At 45.3% G+C, this 14,077-nt stretch overlaps 1 protein-coding gene across 1 annotated transcript; it reads right to left on the bottom strand.

Moving 5' to 3' along the window:
* Positions 1-282: 282 nt before the first annotated feature.
* LOC138209596 (sodium/calcium exchanger 1-like) lies at positions 283-13,010 on the bottom strand. The gene is made up of 11 exons (XM_069168283.1): positions 12,952-13,010; positions 9,941-11,769; positions 6,968-7,074; positions 4,905-4,925; positions 4,781-4,798; positions 4,681-4,695; positions 3,676-3,744; positions 3,327-3,451; positions 3,110-3,209; positions 2,737-3,021; positions 283-1,745 (listed from the first exon to the last, which is right to left on the bottom strand). The coding sequence occupies exons 2-11, from the start codon at positions 11,743-11,745 to the stop codon at positions 1,369-1,371; spliced, it is 2,922 nt and encodes a 973-aa protein (XP_069024384.1). The 5' UTR covers positions 11,746-11,769; positions 12,952-13,010; the 3' UTR covers positions 283-1,368.
* Between the last annotated feature and the right edge of the window lie 1,067 nt (positions 13,011-14,077).

Here is a 14,077-nt window from a genome sequence, read left to right as displayed (position 1 = left end):
TGTCACACCGCAGAGCTTTAACCCTTTAAACAGCTGTTCTGTAAAATATTTTAAAACTTGTTTGAATCAGTAAACAAACATGAAACCTGTCTGTCCTGTTTGATTTACAGTTTCGGACTTTTATCTGTCATGTTTCAGAAAATAGTTTTCGAAGCTCTTGATGGAAACTGACGAAATGATTGATGGTCCATTCGGTCCAGGAAGACTTAATGATCTGTTTCTGTGGGCCAATCAGAGAGGAGAGATGAACAAACATTGAAGACGACGTGTCACTCACTCTACTTTAATACTTGAAGGAAAGACACTGCACTCTGAAGCAACAGTTGCTGCTGACATCATCCATCAACCAATCACATTACAGAATATCTTTGTTCACAGGTGGAACTTTAAACCTGTGATCGTAGAGATCAGACACAAACACAGTTATATCCAACAAGGACCTCTGACGGCCTTCACTCACAACTTTAAAATGAACTACAATTCAAAATCAGTGCAGATATTCATGGAGGTGAAACACTATCGCTGCTCTAACATCAAAAGTCCTGCAGGTTGTCAGAAGTCTGAAGCATTCATTATCACAGCTGCTCCTGGTCTCTGCTGTGGGCGGAGCTTCAAACAGTTTACACATCGCTTGAAAGGTTCCACTGAAGGATTCGTGATGAAGGTAAAAGTCTTTACATGTTCGGGAGGTCTGTGAGGATGAAGGTAGTCAAGTGTTGGCGGTCACCGGGACTGGACAGCCAGAGAACCGTCCAATATGGACACCAAAGTCAGTCAAACAGGAGGTTCTGGAGTTTTCAGGGTTCCACTAGAACCTTCAGAAATCCATCAGGATCCTTTAGAAACCCATCAAGGACATTCTGAACCTTTTAAAACTTTAAATAACCTGAAAGAACGGCACACTTTGAATATTTAGAGATCTGTTAAAAACAAGCTGTGACAGGAATTCAACCCGCCACGGCACTGATCCGTCCTCCAAAACCTTGAGAGATCCGACAACTGTCAGGAACCCGGTACAACCTTTAAACATCGACCTACACCTTTCTACAAATAACACATTAAAGGAGGTCGGCAGGACCGTCAGAAGTTTATCCAAGAAAACATTAGAAGTCCATCAGAACTGTGAAGAAGCTGTAGAACCTTTGAAAACCCATCAAACATATTCTGAACCGGTTAGACCTTTAAAGAACCTAAAATAACCTCTCAGTCCATCAGAACCTTTAGGAAACTGTCGGACCTCGTTAGAACCTTCAGAATTCTTTCAAACTATCAGATAAAAAACATGTGATAGGAACCAGCACAAACATAATCCATCAGAACCAATTAGAACTCATTACAAGCTGTTTGGACCGGCCCAGAGCAGAACCATTAGAAGCCCTCTATGTGGCAGTAGGCCTCCAGCGAGGAGAAGACGATATACATCAACCACAGGCTGAAGAATAGGCTGGTGGTGAGGATCTTGGGGACCCGCGGGCCGCCGAGCTCCCCGCCGATCTCGGGCCGGCGGCGGTAGATGAGCACGGCGATGCAGATGAAGGCAAAGATGGTGAAGAGAGTGACGGAGAAGGCCAGCGTGCCTGGGTCGACCCGGAACTCCTCGCCCTGGGTGTAGTGGTAGATAGCGGCGATGGACCAGGCCACGCCGATGCCCAGGAAGACGTTGACGGCGTTACTTCCTGTCACGTTGCCGATGGACGCGTCGGCATATTGGTCCTGAATGGCTGATACTTTACTGGCAAAGGTGTCTGACGGAGAGAAGAGACGGGAAGTTAGAGATCAAAGTTCACCTGCTGTTGGGTTTTATTTTAGACTAACTGACGCGTTAACGTCTGAGTGTGAAGATAGTCCTAAAGATGTCATAGCGATGTCATCAGTGTAAGGACATACAACATTATAAACTTTTTCAACTGGAGGTGTGGAGTTGTTTAACGAACAGGGGGATTCTACTGAAGAGAAATTTTTTGTTCAATCTGTCTCTCACAAGTAAAATTACTGAACTGAACACACTGCCATCTAGTGGTTGCTGCCTGAATTACCCTCCCTGTGCTGTACAGTGCTGCCTCACAGTGTTGTTACCAGCAGTGTTGGAGGCACAAAGTTATAATAACAATAAAAATATACTTTATTTCCTTTCATACATAGAATGGAGCTTGAAGTGCTTTACAGGAGAAGGTAAAAACAAAAACATATAAAATAGGATAATTCAGTTAGTAAGACGAGTTACCAATAAAACAAACTTGGAATAAAAACATAAAACTTTTATAAAAGTAAAATTTTTGTAAATTTTTGTAACAATTTGCAGCATCATAAATGTAAAAAGGTGTTGAACCATTAAGAGTCGTCAGAGAATTAACATTTTGCCAAATTGTTAATTTGTGTGAATTAAAATTTGATTCTGAAACAAGGGAACGTTTTTTTTTCCTGATCTGTTCAACAAAATACTTGAAACGTTGTCAACCCATTGAACAAAAAAAATCATTTGGACTGTTGAGCAGCTGAATTCCTATATCAGGCAAAAATGGGACAACATTTCACTTTCAAAACTCCTGAAACTTGTCTCCTCAGTTCCCAAACATTTACAGTGTTGTAAAAAGAAGAGGTGACCTTTTAAAAATGTGTTGCTGCCATCAAATTAAAAATGAGCGTTTATTTTTATGAAACTTTTTTTTTTTCGTGGAATTTTAATGTATTTATTCTACGTCTCAATAAATAAAGTGAGCCAAGTGTGAGTCAGACCTGGAACAGAAGTGCCTAACGCCACAAACACCACGGCAGTGACGGAGTCTTTAAGGCCGACGGTGCAGCCGAAGTGCGACGCCAGGTCTCCGATGAAGGCCGTCAGCAGGCCGATGACAGAGATAGAGATGACGAAGCAGGGCCAGCCGTTCCAGTAGTCGGTGGGAGGGACGAAGGCGAACAGGAGCTTCCAGAAGACGGTGAGGAAGTGCATGACATAATCGAAACAGGAGGGCATCTTCTCCTCCCCACATTCACCATCATCATCATCATCATCATCATCACCTGGCGAGGACAGAGACAAGAGTCATGTTTACAGCTTTGGGACCATCAGCAGCTCTTCTACCTGTCCTCATGACACAGGTAAACGTACCTGAGTTGACCGTGACGGCCTCCACAAACTGCTCCCTCCAGCTGTTGGTCCCGATCAGCAGAGCCAGGTTGGTCTTCTTAATCAGCTTATCCACCGTGCTCTGAAACACAGCCGGGAACCATCTTTAAACCCCGCCCACCATCCTGTGACCATCCGATGACCACTTCATAAACCCCGCCCACCCCGATGACGGTTACCAAACACGAACTGTTCCCACCTTGAACTCGTACGACTCCTCGATGATCACCTCCAGTCTGACGTGTTCGCCAAGCGTCGGTCGGCCCATCTCTGCGATCCTCCTCTCCTCCTCCTCCTTCTTTGTCAAAACATCCTCACCTGCTTCTGAGAGAGGGGGAGGGGGTTGGATGGATCGACAGTTGGATGGGTGATGTTTGGATGGTTGGTTGGATGTTTGGACGGATGGATATTGGATGGATGGTTGGATGGATGGAAAGATGTTGGATGGTTGAATAGATGGATGTTTGGACGGATGGTCGGATGGTTGGACAAATGGTTGGATGGATGGATGATGGATGGATAGACAGACATATAGATAATGGACAAACCTGTGATGTTGATGATGGCAGAGGGGGCGGGGTTCTCTCGTCCCTGGACCTTCCTGTAGACGTCTCTACCTGAACAGGTGGACAAATAATAAAACCAAAACCAGAACCAGAGTCCAGAATCATCACTGTGACGGGCTCAGATAAACCAGACCCGAGTGATGTTTCACTGTGTTCACTTCCAACAGGTGCAGGTTAGTCTGAAGGAACTGCAGTAGAACTCTGATCCAGTAAATCTGTTCTGCCGAGTCAAGTGATCAGATGAGACTGAGACAGCAGTAAATACGAGGCTACAGCCAGCAGCAGGTTACATCATTTTCAGGAGAAAACAAAGTGGTTTTTTTTAACTGTTTAAACACTGGACTAGATTTTATACTGATTTTGGAACTGGTTACAGGAATATTTTAGGACTGGTTTTAAACTGTTTTTTTGAGTGGTTTTGGAATGGACTTAGGACTTGTCTTGGACAGATTTTAAAACTGGACTTTGGACCAGTTTTAGACTGTTTTTGAGACTGGTTTTAAGACTTGTTTAAGACTTGTTTTAGGACTGATTTAATTCTGGTTTTAGGACTGGTTTTAGACTGGTTCTAAGACTGTTTTTTAAGACTGGATTTAGGGCTTGTTTTGGACTGGTTTAAGACTCAAATTAAACCAAACTCCATTATATTTGGCCCAAAAAATAATCACGTCCCCTGACTTTACATGTCTGGAAGAAACTTTTTATAATTCCAGGATATTCCAGGAATTCTAAGTCCTGTAATGAAGAACTGTTGTGGACTATTTCCTGCTGGGAGCCGTTACTGAAGAGACTCTGAAGAGGCTGAAACCAGCGAGCGTGTGGACTGATGTAAACCCACACGGATCCAGACAGAATATTTTGGTTCATTTCATATTTCCAGGTGTGTTGGTGACAAAGGAGAGGCAGGTGAGACGTTTCACTGTGACGTTAAAGTGCTGATGATCCAAACACTTAAAGCCAACATAAAGGCACAAAGAGGAGTCTTACCAAACTGCTGTTGGTCTGTGGAAAAGTCAGACAGGAAGCATTAATGAAGGCTCATCCAACAGTAATGAAATTATTTTAAAAAGTGTTTGAGTTCACCGACCTGTCTTTACGAATCCACCTGAAAGAGCAGAAAATATGAAGTCAGTTTGTCATTAACACCAAAATCCAGACAATGCATGAATGTGGTTTTTACGACAGACAAAGAGGAAATGAAGCCAGCTTACCGACTTCCTGAAGCAACACAGCTGAAGAGAAGAAACAGACGAGAGAGACGTGAAGCAGAGAAACAGGAGCAGGTGAAATGATGGAAGGAGCTCAAATCCTCACAACTTATTACACTGATCATCTGTAGTTTCTTCAGCTTGAACATGACGGTCGATCAATAAGTTCAGAGGGTGTTCCTGAACGCAGCACAGTGATGCACACGAGCAGGAGGATCAACAACCTTCACGAGGAAGTATTCCAAATGTCGTCTCTTGATCAACATCAGCACCTAAGAACCAGCTAAACTCAACTCAACAGCTAACTATGCTAACATTCAGCTTTCAAAGCTGACAAGTTGCTATTTTTGCTTAAAACCCCCAGATAAACTCAAGTTAACAGCTAACAACAATAACCACCTACTAACAAAGCTAACAAAAAGCAAATTGAGCTAAAAAAAAAATCAGCTAATCTCAAGCTAACAAAAAGCTAATAATGCTAACAATCCTCAGACGCCTCAGAAGGTCCCAGTTGAACTCGGTGTTGACAGACTGACTCTGGGGGACGAACCAATGCCAACAAAAAAAACACTTGGTGTCTCCTGGCCTGACGCACCTTCTTCGGTCTCGGACAGTGAAGCTAAGGGTCTCTGTTGACCATTTCCAGAGTTTGACCTAAAATCTGATGTTTCTCTGCTCCAGTTTCAGGTCCACGCTGAAATAACAAATGTTCTCGTACCAGTGGACGTAGAAACGTGTTGAACTCAGGTGCTGATTTTGATCAAGAGACGACACTTGGAATACTTCCTCATGAAGGTTGTTGATCCTCCTGCTCCGTGTGCATCACCGTGCTGCGTTCAGGAACACCCTCTTATTGATCTACCTCATCTGGACAAACTGTCCTTAACCTGGACTTCACATTGATCAACATGAAGCAGGACAAACATGTTGGCGGACAGTTACAAACTGTGTCCATGAACGCGTCTAATGGTTTAGTAGGTTGTTGTTAGTCTGTTCAGGGTTTCAATGTTAATTTTGGTGCAAAGTTGAACTAAAAATGTGAAATAAATTCAGTCGAATAAAAGTTTAATATGTCTGTCCAATAACAAGTCCAGACCTGTTGCAGGTAGTCCTAACCTGTCCTGATGTGTCCTCGTCTGTCCCAACCAGCCCGGACCGCTTCAGATGTCTTCAAACTTCCCATCAATTGTCCTCAAATGTCCAGACCTGCTTCAACTTGTCCCAGTTTGTCTTAACCTGTCCTACAGTACCCTGGTCTACCCAAACTGGTTTCAACATACAACACATCCTAACGAGCCCCCCAATGTGTCCTGGACCTTTGTCTCCCAAACCTGTCCAGACCTGTCCAGAAGGTCCAACAAATCCAACCGTCCTTAACAAGTCCAGGCCTCCTTCAGTCTGTCCTTACCTCTGTCAGCGGGTCATAACTAGTCTGTTATCTTATCTGAACCTTCTCAACCTGGGCTAAACCAACCAACCTGTCCTAGCCTTGTCCACATCTGTCCTAACCTTGTCCCGGCATATCCAGTTCTAGACCGTCCTTACCAACAGGACGCCAACTGACCAAGTCATGAAAGGGGGAGGAGCAGAGCAGCGGAAGCGAGAGCAAACGGAACAAAGACACAAAGACAGGTCAGAGGTCAGAGGTCAGAGGTCATCCGAGAGGTCACGGTGCCTCTTCGCACCTGTCCATTTCCTCCTGTTCCAGCACGGCTCCTGCAGCTCCACGTAGAAGCTGGCCTTCTTATCGTACTCGTCATGGTCAATTATTGTAACGGCTATCGTCTTCCTGTGGACGGGGTGGGGGGTGGGGGTTCAGAGGTCAGGGGTCATGCATTAGTTCACCAGCACACACATAGACTGACAGGTCGGAGTCACCATAGCAACAGGGAGACGAGTTCATCTCAGAGTCTGAGGTTAAAGTTACGATGAGCGCCGCTGAGAGGGTTCACGTGATTAAAGGGCACGTTCATCGTGACTTCAACTGTCAGATTCTGAACGAGGCTGAGGTCAAAGGTCATTAGTGATGGGGGCGGGGTCAGGGCACAGGAAGGCGACGCCCCCACCTTTCCTTTCACTCATCTCCAGCAGCCGAAGCTCTCCAATCTCTAGGAAGAAGTTCTTGTTTTTCTCGTACTCCTCGTCATCGACTATATTGATCCGAATGGTTTTGCTGAAAGAGAAGAAGAAGCAGAAGGAGCGGTTGCAGAGGGAGGCGTGAGCAGAGACGTGACGGAGAGAAGAGACGCCGTGGTGCAGGAAGCAGCAACACATCAACATGGACAGAAACACTTCCTGGAATGAGGCCAACTTCCTGTTTCACCTATGACTCAAACTGCAGAGTTTAACAGTTGTGAATATGAAACTGTCTTTACGTCGTTAAAGGTGAATAAATACGGGAGAAGGAACCACGATGTCCTCGGTTAAACACCATTAACGGCATGAATTTAACCAGAACGTTCATGGCTGAAACGTTTTACTGCATTTAAGGTCACATCATTAAGTTATGCTGCATGACAGACCTGTCAATTAAACAGACACGCCCCCAAAAACACGTCCTTTTGAAGTTTATTTTATAATTAATAACGCGATTATTTTCAGATCGACCACCAGAAAACTAATAAGAAGGAGCGACTTTAACTAACAACACTGAGATAACTGGTGGAGAAATTTTATTGACTTTGTATTTCATGAGAGAAGTTGAATGGTAGTCTATGGAGACAGAGGCTTTTTGGAGCCAACCTCTAGTGGCGCTCGGTGGTATTGCAGCTTAAGGCACTTCTGCATCGGACTAAATTTTTAGACCTGGAAGCGACAAACACTTTTATACACAGTCTGTGGTATCAGAGATCTTCAGAGGCCTCCGTTTCTATCATTACGCTGTAAGAAGTCAGTCGACATGTGAGACGGCCAATCAGTGATGATGTCATGATTCCAACACGATGATGACACAGTTGGAAGGTTTGTTGCACCCGTTTGTTGGTTTTGCCTTTGAGTGTTGGAAGCTGCATGGTGTGTGTGTGTGTGTGTGTGTGTGTGTTATTGTGTGTGTGTGTGTGTGTGTGTGTGTGTGTGTGTGCGTGCGTGCGTGCGTGCGTGCGTGTGCGTGTGCGTGTGTGTGTGTGCCAGCAGCGTGGAAACTCCATGTTTATTTAATATGAGCAGATTGATGGTTTGGAGGTTCAGGGACACAATATGTTTTCTACGATGTCACAGTTTTAGGATACTTTGAGCATTTTGGATGTTTGCTGTAAATCAGCTAAAAATCTGAAGTAAACATCCAAATTCAATGTGAAATTTATTTATAAAAGGTTTTGAGGTAATGTGTGCTCTCTCCTGACATGATCTGTTCTGTGGTTTTAATCGATAAAAAAGAGAAAGATGTTAATGTTTGTTTAACTTCTAGAGTGATTTACAGCACGGACACAAGGAGTCAGACCATTGTCATTTTTAAAATAAGTTAATACATTTTTTAAAGAACCTATTTCGATCACTACATTTTTGACAATTTATACAAACCTACGCCTTTAATTTTTTACAGTAAATATGCAAAACTGTATCAACTCCTGTTTTATGATCACAGCAGCTGAAACGGAAAAAGTATTTAAATCAAAATACAAAACAGTTTTTAACACTAAACGGTGTCCAACTTTCAATTAGACTGAAGCAGTGAGGCAGCATGAGCAACATCAACAGGGTAGCAGGCTAAAGAGCTGAAAGGCAAACATGCTAAAGGTCTAATAGGGTAACAGGCTGACAGCATATACATTTGTAATTATTCTATTTCTTAGTTTGGTAAAAGAATCATAAAAAATAGGTAGAAAATAACTGCTAATAATGTGATGTTGATTAAGAGAACTTTTTTTTAAAAGCACAGAAGAATCCATCAATATTTAATCTGGATAACTGTTCATGCAGCTGATCTGAAGCCTGTTTTGATCCAGCAGGTGGTTTATGGGTCAGTTGGGTGCAGGCAGGTTTGCAGGGACCCTGTCACCATGTTGCAATAAATAGGAGTTGGAAGAGGCTGAAAATCTGCTCTGAGACACATAAGAACAACACAGAGGCTGTGATTTACTGTGAGTATAAAAGCACTGATTAGGGGAGCTGCTGGAACGACACGTTTTACAAGAGTCGGTCCGCCGTGGAGGGAAACAGGCAGCTGCTCAGATAAAAAATACGGTGAGGTTGGAGACGTGGCGGCCGGCCAGCAAGGCTGGCCAGCGGCGACCTCCCCCGGCGACGGCTGACAGAAACAGGCTGCAGGCGTCTGTCTGCTTTATGGGCCGACGATGAGCAGCGTCCTGCTGAACACAGGACGGCCAAATAAGGAAGAGAGCGGCGTGATGTTTATCTGCCGACACACCGCGAGCCACGACGCCAGACATCTGAACCTCCGACTGAAAACCAGTCGCACTGAACACAATGGTCTCTGAAGACTCTGTGAGCAGACATCCACCCATCCAACATCCAACCATCCAACAAACATCCCCCCCATCCAACCTAGAAAATAGAATAGAATAGAATAGAATAGAATAGAATAGAATAGAATAGAATAGAATAGAATAGAATAGAATAGAAACAGAAAGGTGGAGCAGCTCTGGTGTCATTAACTGGCAGTAAGGGAGTCTGTTTCAGTTCTCCTGCGGAAAACCTGACTGCATGCCAGGTCTGTCAATCAAACGGCCCCACCCCCAAACATATCTGTGTTAGAGTCCTAACATGTAATGAATGATAAATTATTTCCAGAAGGACCAGAACACTGATCAGAAGGAGGGAATTTATCTAATGACACCATGATGACTTGTGGAAAACATTTACTGACTTTGTATTTCAGGAGAGAACTTGATGCTTTTTCGTCGGGAGTCTATTGGAGACAGCCCCTAGTGGTCCTCAGTGGTACTGCACTTTAAGGCTTTGGCTGTACTTGTTGGACCTGGGAGCTGCGTTCACTTTTATTTACACACTGTGAACACACTTCATTATTTTAATTTCATGACAATCAGCACTGGAGATTTGTAAAGAAGATTTATACTTACAAGATCTCATCGTTCTCAAACTCCAGGACTCCGTGTGTGTCCTCAAAGTCCTCGCCGCCCCCTTTAGCCGTCCCCTCGATGGTTTTGTACGGCACCACCACAACACCACGAGCTCCCGAGGTCCGGCTCACCTTCAGCTCCATCACCCCAATGCTCTCGCTCACGGTCACCACGGGCTCCTCGAACGTAAAGATCCCAGCGTGGTCGTCGTCGAAGATGGTGACGGTGGCTGTGCACGGCAAACCTAAACCTGCGACGGCATCCAGGTGGTTCGCCTGGCGGCCGTTTGAACCCGCTTCCTCAACTACGACTTTCACATTGCTGAGGTGAACCAGGAAATGTTCGTCCTCCTCAAAGATATCGTCATCGATAATGTTGATACGGATTTCCTTCTCGCTCTCGCCTGGTTTGAACACAACAGTTCCTTCGGTGAACTGGTAATCTGAGCCGGCGTTTGCGGTGCCGTCTTCAGTCCGGTAATCCACCGAGACGATGCTCGTTAGGTCTCCGCCACGACGGACGACATTCAGCGCCACGCTGCCGCAGTTCTCCAGACACTGGTAGGTGCCTGGGTCGAAGAATACTTTGGAGGAGAAGGTGTTGGCCGACGCCTCGGAGCAGACGTCGTGCTGGGTGGCTCTCTTGGCTTGGTCAGCGGCGTGCTTCTTCAGGATGTTACCTGCTCCTGTCATGATGCGGGTCGCCTGACAGCGGTAGAAGGCCCGGCTCTTCTGTTGTTGGGTTAAAACTTGGTAATTGGCGAGCTCCATCAGCTGCTCCATCTCCTTCTCCGGGTGCTTCTGCTTCAGCTCCTTCAGGATCCTCGCCACCTCCCTGCGAGCCTCCTCCTCTTCCAGCTCCTTCACCTCAAGCCCCGCTTCTCGGTCCACGAACTCCTCTCCGTAAGAGTTGAGCATTTTGCCGTCCATTTCGATGTCGACCTTCGAGGGAAGCTGTGGTTCACCTTCAGTTTCAATGATCATTCCTTTCTGCTTCCCGGCTCTGTACCGTTTGTACATGTATTTGTAGAACAGGAGTCTACGGTCGGCCACGTAAGCTAATCCAACAAAGATGGGGAAGAAGAAGAGCGTGACAAGCCCCTCCCAGATCTCAACCACACCTGGAGAGATGACAGCCAGGATCAGGTAAAGCCAGGTGTACGCAAACACGCTCCAGGTGGCGGTGATGAAGAACACCCGCAGGTGCTTCACCTTCCGGGTCTCTCCTTCGGGGATGACGGACACACACAGGCCGATGATGACGAACATGTTGAAGGCGGCACTCCCAACGATGGTGTTGGGGCCGAGCTCACCGGCATTGAAGTTGTGACCACAAACTTCCACGACTGACAGGAGGATTTCTGGGGCGGATGAACCCAGCGCCATCAGGGTCAGGTTGGACACCGTCTCGTTCCAAATGCGTACTGTCGTGGTGATCTTCTCTCCGTTGGGTTTCTTGATGGTGATCTGTCTTTCCTGGGAAGTGATGACCTCAATGGAAGCCATGAAGCGATCGGCGATGATGGAGACACCCAGGAACATGTACGCCAACCCCACAAAGTAAATGGCGGCTCTGGCGATACGGTCGGGGAAGGCTGGGTTGAGCGGCTTCCACACCGGCAGGATAACACCCTCGATGCACTCGGTGCTCCCCCCACATTTGGTGTGGTTGCGGACCGTGTTGTTGGACTTGAGGGTCAGAGTAGAGCCTCCTGCTGCTGAAAATGTAAACTCTGTTGAGATGACAGTCATTAAGAAAAGCAGCTGACAGGTGGAGAACCGCGACGAGGTCCCGGCTCGGCTCATGGTGAAGCTTCAGCTCCCGTAAACCTGCAAGGCACAGAAAGAGTCCTCAAAAAGAGTATTTTCATCACGTTTGAAACTGGACGACAGCCCTGCAACAAATTCAGACTACTCCTAAAATGTATTTTCTCTTAGAGGGTTTCTTTCAGTTCGAGGCCACCTACGAGACAACCTCATTTAATGTGAAGATTATTTATTGAAGACACAGTTTCAGATTAGCCTGACTCACGTTTAGTCCAAATCTACGATAATCCTGACCTGGGGTGAAACTTTTAACCGACGTGACAGAGCCCAGCAGTCATCAGGGACCAGCCCAGTAATACACCCGCCCATCCACTAGGAGGTAGCATGTCTTGGACACGCCTGGATGTGTTAAAAACATGAATGTAAATGGAGGCAGGTCACATGTCATGTGATAAACTTGTGTCAATGGAGGAAATGACAAGTAGGATGGATGTCGTACTCTGTTGTACGAGGGGGAGGGGGGTTTCCTTGAACTGCAATACCACCAAGTGCCACTAGAGGTTGGCTCCATAAATTAGCTCCAGGATTAGTTATGATTTTGAGTTGGTTTCATGTTGGAAAACTGTATGTTTTATAAAAAATAAATACTATTTCGACCCATGCCTTAGACCAATTTAATTTATTTGCTTTATTCTCAAAGTTTACAAAGGAAGAAGGCATGCTGGGAAATGAAATACAAACACAAAATCTGGTGTGTGTGAAACTGTCATGATAAAATTCTCTGCAGCTTTTTGACAGATTTTCAGGCACAGATTTGTCGCATCATTCGACAAACAAACGATCAGTTCTTATCAAATACCATTTATGTGAGAGTCACACAAACATCAAAAACCGTACAAGTGGTTTTTAAACATTAAAACTGAGGTCACGTCCTGTCAGCTGACTGATTTTTATGAAAAGACAAACTGTTAAAACCCAAAACTGCATAAAAATAATTTCCTGATTGTATTTAGAAGTTAAGTTTAGAGAGACAATTTTTATTTTGTATAGTTGGAAATCAATGATCTGATTTATATCAGAGTTCCTGAAAAGTAATTAATTTTAAACAATAGAATAATAATAAAAATGTCCCTCTGCTATTAAACACACTGTAACTGTACTTCCACACAATCATAGTATTGAAATGTACAACAACATTATCATCAGACTGCTGCAGAGAAGCGTCGATATAAATCAGAAACCTACCGTCACTCAAACCGTTTCAGGACTCTTTTTTTTTTTTTTTGTAAAAGATCAGAATCTCCAGAAAAAGCTGAGCAGAGTTTTCATCGTGGAGCAGAAATCCGGAGAGCGACCCGTCTGCTTCTCCTCCGGCAGAGAGAGTCTGTCAGACGCTGAGGAGACGAGAAACAGAAGCAGCAGCCCTGAAGCACCACCCGCCTCCACCTCCACCTCCCTCCGCCCATCTCCGCCTCTCTCCATCAACACTCAGAGCAACATGTGATCCTCAGCGCCCAACACAAGACACCAGACCTGTTTTTACATGACCGTCCCTCAGGGACCTGCAGTTATGACGGTAATCATCTGTTCTGTCAGACTGAGCTCGATCCATCAATTCAACACACAACTCTTCTTCTTCATCTTTACTTTCTGTCTGTTAGTGGATCGTTTTAACTGTTTGGACCTCCAGCACTAATTCAAATCAAACTGACCCTGCATTATTTTGACTTTTAGTACGTACTGCCGCTACGATTAAAAAGGATGTATTGTTGCATGTGGTATGTATATAGCTGGGACCACTTCATCATGAAAATGCAGCTTGACCTTTGACCCTCTGAGTCATATCCGTCACGATCCGTAGCGTGACGTTTGTAGTAAAAAGAAAAGGGATACGATTTGGAACGAGAACACTTTATTTCTATGCCTCTTCTTCCTTTTGTGGGCGGAGCATTAGCGCCACCAACTGTCTCAGTTGATGTGACGTATCTTCAGCTGCAGAGGATTGTGGGTCAGAAAAGCCAGAGTAGCATGCTAACTCGCAGACAGCAGATGAAGGAGAACATCCTGGTACTTTTGACATACTACAATTAACATACAGTGTGTCGGGACAGAGTAAATATGTCCGTGTCATTTCTTCATGCTCGGTCCGATGGGCCTCGTGGGACACGGACACCAGACGCTTACCGGCGGGCTCCCCTCGAAGGTCTGGTTGACACCTGAGTCTTGCCGAGCGCTCCTTCATGTTCACATGAAGGTCACCGCCAACATGTGTGAAGAACAGCCGTCCTTCAGGCACGGCGTCACATGACCATCACACCTGCTCAACATCTGTGTTTCAGTGCCATATTGAGGCACTAACAGCCTGACATAT

Source organism: Embiotoca jacksoni, unplaced genomic scaffold (genome assembly GCF_022577435.1).
Source record: "Embiotoca jacksoni isolate LCO1_2020_lvr unplaced genomic scaffold, fEmbJac1.0.p SCAF_4, whole genome shotgun sequence".
Classification (NCBI taxonomy): domain Eukaryota; kingdom Metazoa; phylum Chordata; class Actinopteri; family Embiotocidae; genus Embiotoca; species Embiotoca jacksoni.
This window is presented reverse-complemented; position numbering and strand designations above follow the sequence as displayed.